The sequence below is a fragment of the Otolemur garnettii genome, unplaced genomic scaffold (genome assembly GCF_000181295.1).
Source record: "Otolemur garnettii isolate 467f Iridium unplaced genomic scaffold, OtoGar3 scaffold00156, whole genome shotgun sequence".
In the NCBI taxonomy this organism is placed as follows: Eukaryota; Metazoa; Chordata; class Mammalia; order Primates; family Galagidae; genus Otolemur; species Otolemur garnettii.
In genome coordinates this window covers 837212-838227 of record NW_003852551.1, presented here as the reverse complement: position 1 = coordinate 838227, position 1016 = coordinate 837212, and the positions used below count along the sequence as shown (strand labels likewise).

At 48.4% G+C, this 1016-nt stretch overlaps 1 protein-coding gene across 1 annotated transcript in view; it reads right to left on the bottom strand.

Annotated features, from left to right (window-relative positions):
- NIPAL3 (NIPA like domain containing 3) overlaps positions 1-1016 on the bottom strand; it is a 45953-nt gene that overhangs the window by 19184 nt on the left and 25753 nt on the right. Inside the window, exon 6 of the mRNA XM_003799765.3 lies at positions 16-161. Coding sequence (XP_003799813.1) covers positions 16-161 — 146 coding nt within the window. The remainder of the gene's footprint in view (positions 1-15; positions 162-1016) is intronic.

Genomic DNA, 1016 nt, shown 5'->3' with positions numbered 1-1016 from the left:
GGAGGCTTCTCTTACCATGTACAGAAGGAAAGGCCAGCTCACAAGGTGCCTGGTGACGTTCTCGCCTGTCATCTTCTCGTGACTGTTAGGTGCAAATGTCACCAGCAGGTAGGTACCCACAACAGCCAAACCGCAGCCAACAAAGGACAAGACATAACGCCCTGCAAGGAGGAGAGATGTCACAGGTCCCATCACAAGAGCAGGCCCAAGGTGCAGTATGCACTGTCAGCAATGAAAGAGTAGGCTTCTGTGCCACACACCATCACCTGTTACTGTTTGTATTTGGGGTTTGTCCTTAAAAAAACAAATTTTTTTCCTTAATGTTATTTTGTTGTTGTTCTGGGTTTTTTATTTGTTGTTTGGTTTTTATTTATTTATTTTGAGACAGAGCCTCAAGCTGTCACCCTGGGTACAGTGCTATGGCATCATAGCTCACAGCAATCTCCAACTCCTGGGCTCAAGTGAGTCTCCTGCCTCTGCCTCCCAAGCAGCTGGGACTACAGGCACCCGCTACAACACGGCTATTTTTTGGCTGCAGCCATCATTGTTGTTTGGCAGGCCCAGGCTGGATTTGAACCCGCCAGCTCAGGTGTATGTGGCTGGCGCCTTAGCCTCTTGAGCCACAGGTGCCAAGCCTGTTGTTTGGTTTTTTTTGAGACACAGTCTTACTTTGTTGCCCTCGGTAGAGTGCCGTGTTGTCACAGCTCACAGCAACCTCAAACTCTTGGGCTTAAGCAATTCTCTTGCCTCAGCTTCCCATGTAGCAGGGACGACAAGTACTTGCCACAAAGCTGGGCTATTTTTGGAGATGAGGTCTTGCTCTGGCTTAGGCTGGCCTCAAATTTATGAGTTTAGACAATCTACCTGCCTCAGCCTCCCAAAATGCTAGGATTACAGTCATGAGTCCCTGCACCCAGCTGTTTTCTTTTTTGAGACAGAGTCTCTGTCAACCTGGCTTAGAGTACCATGGAGTCATAGCACATTGCATCCTCCAACTCTTAGCCTCAAGTGATCCT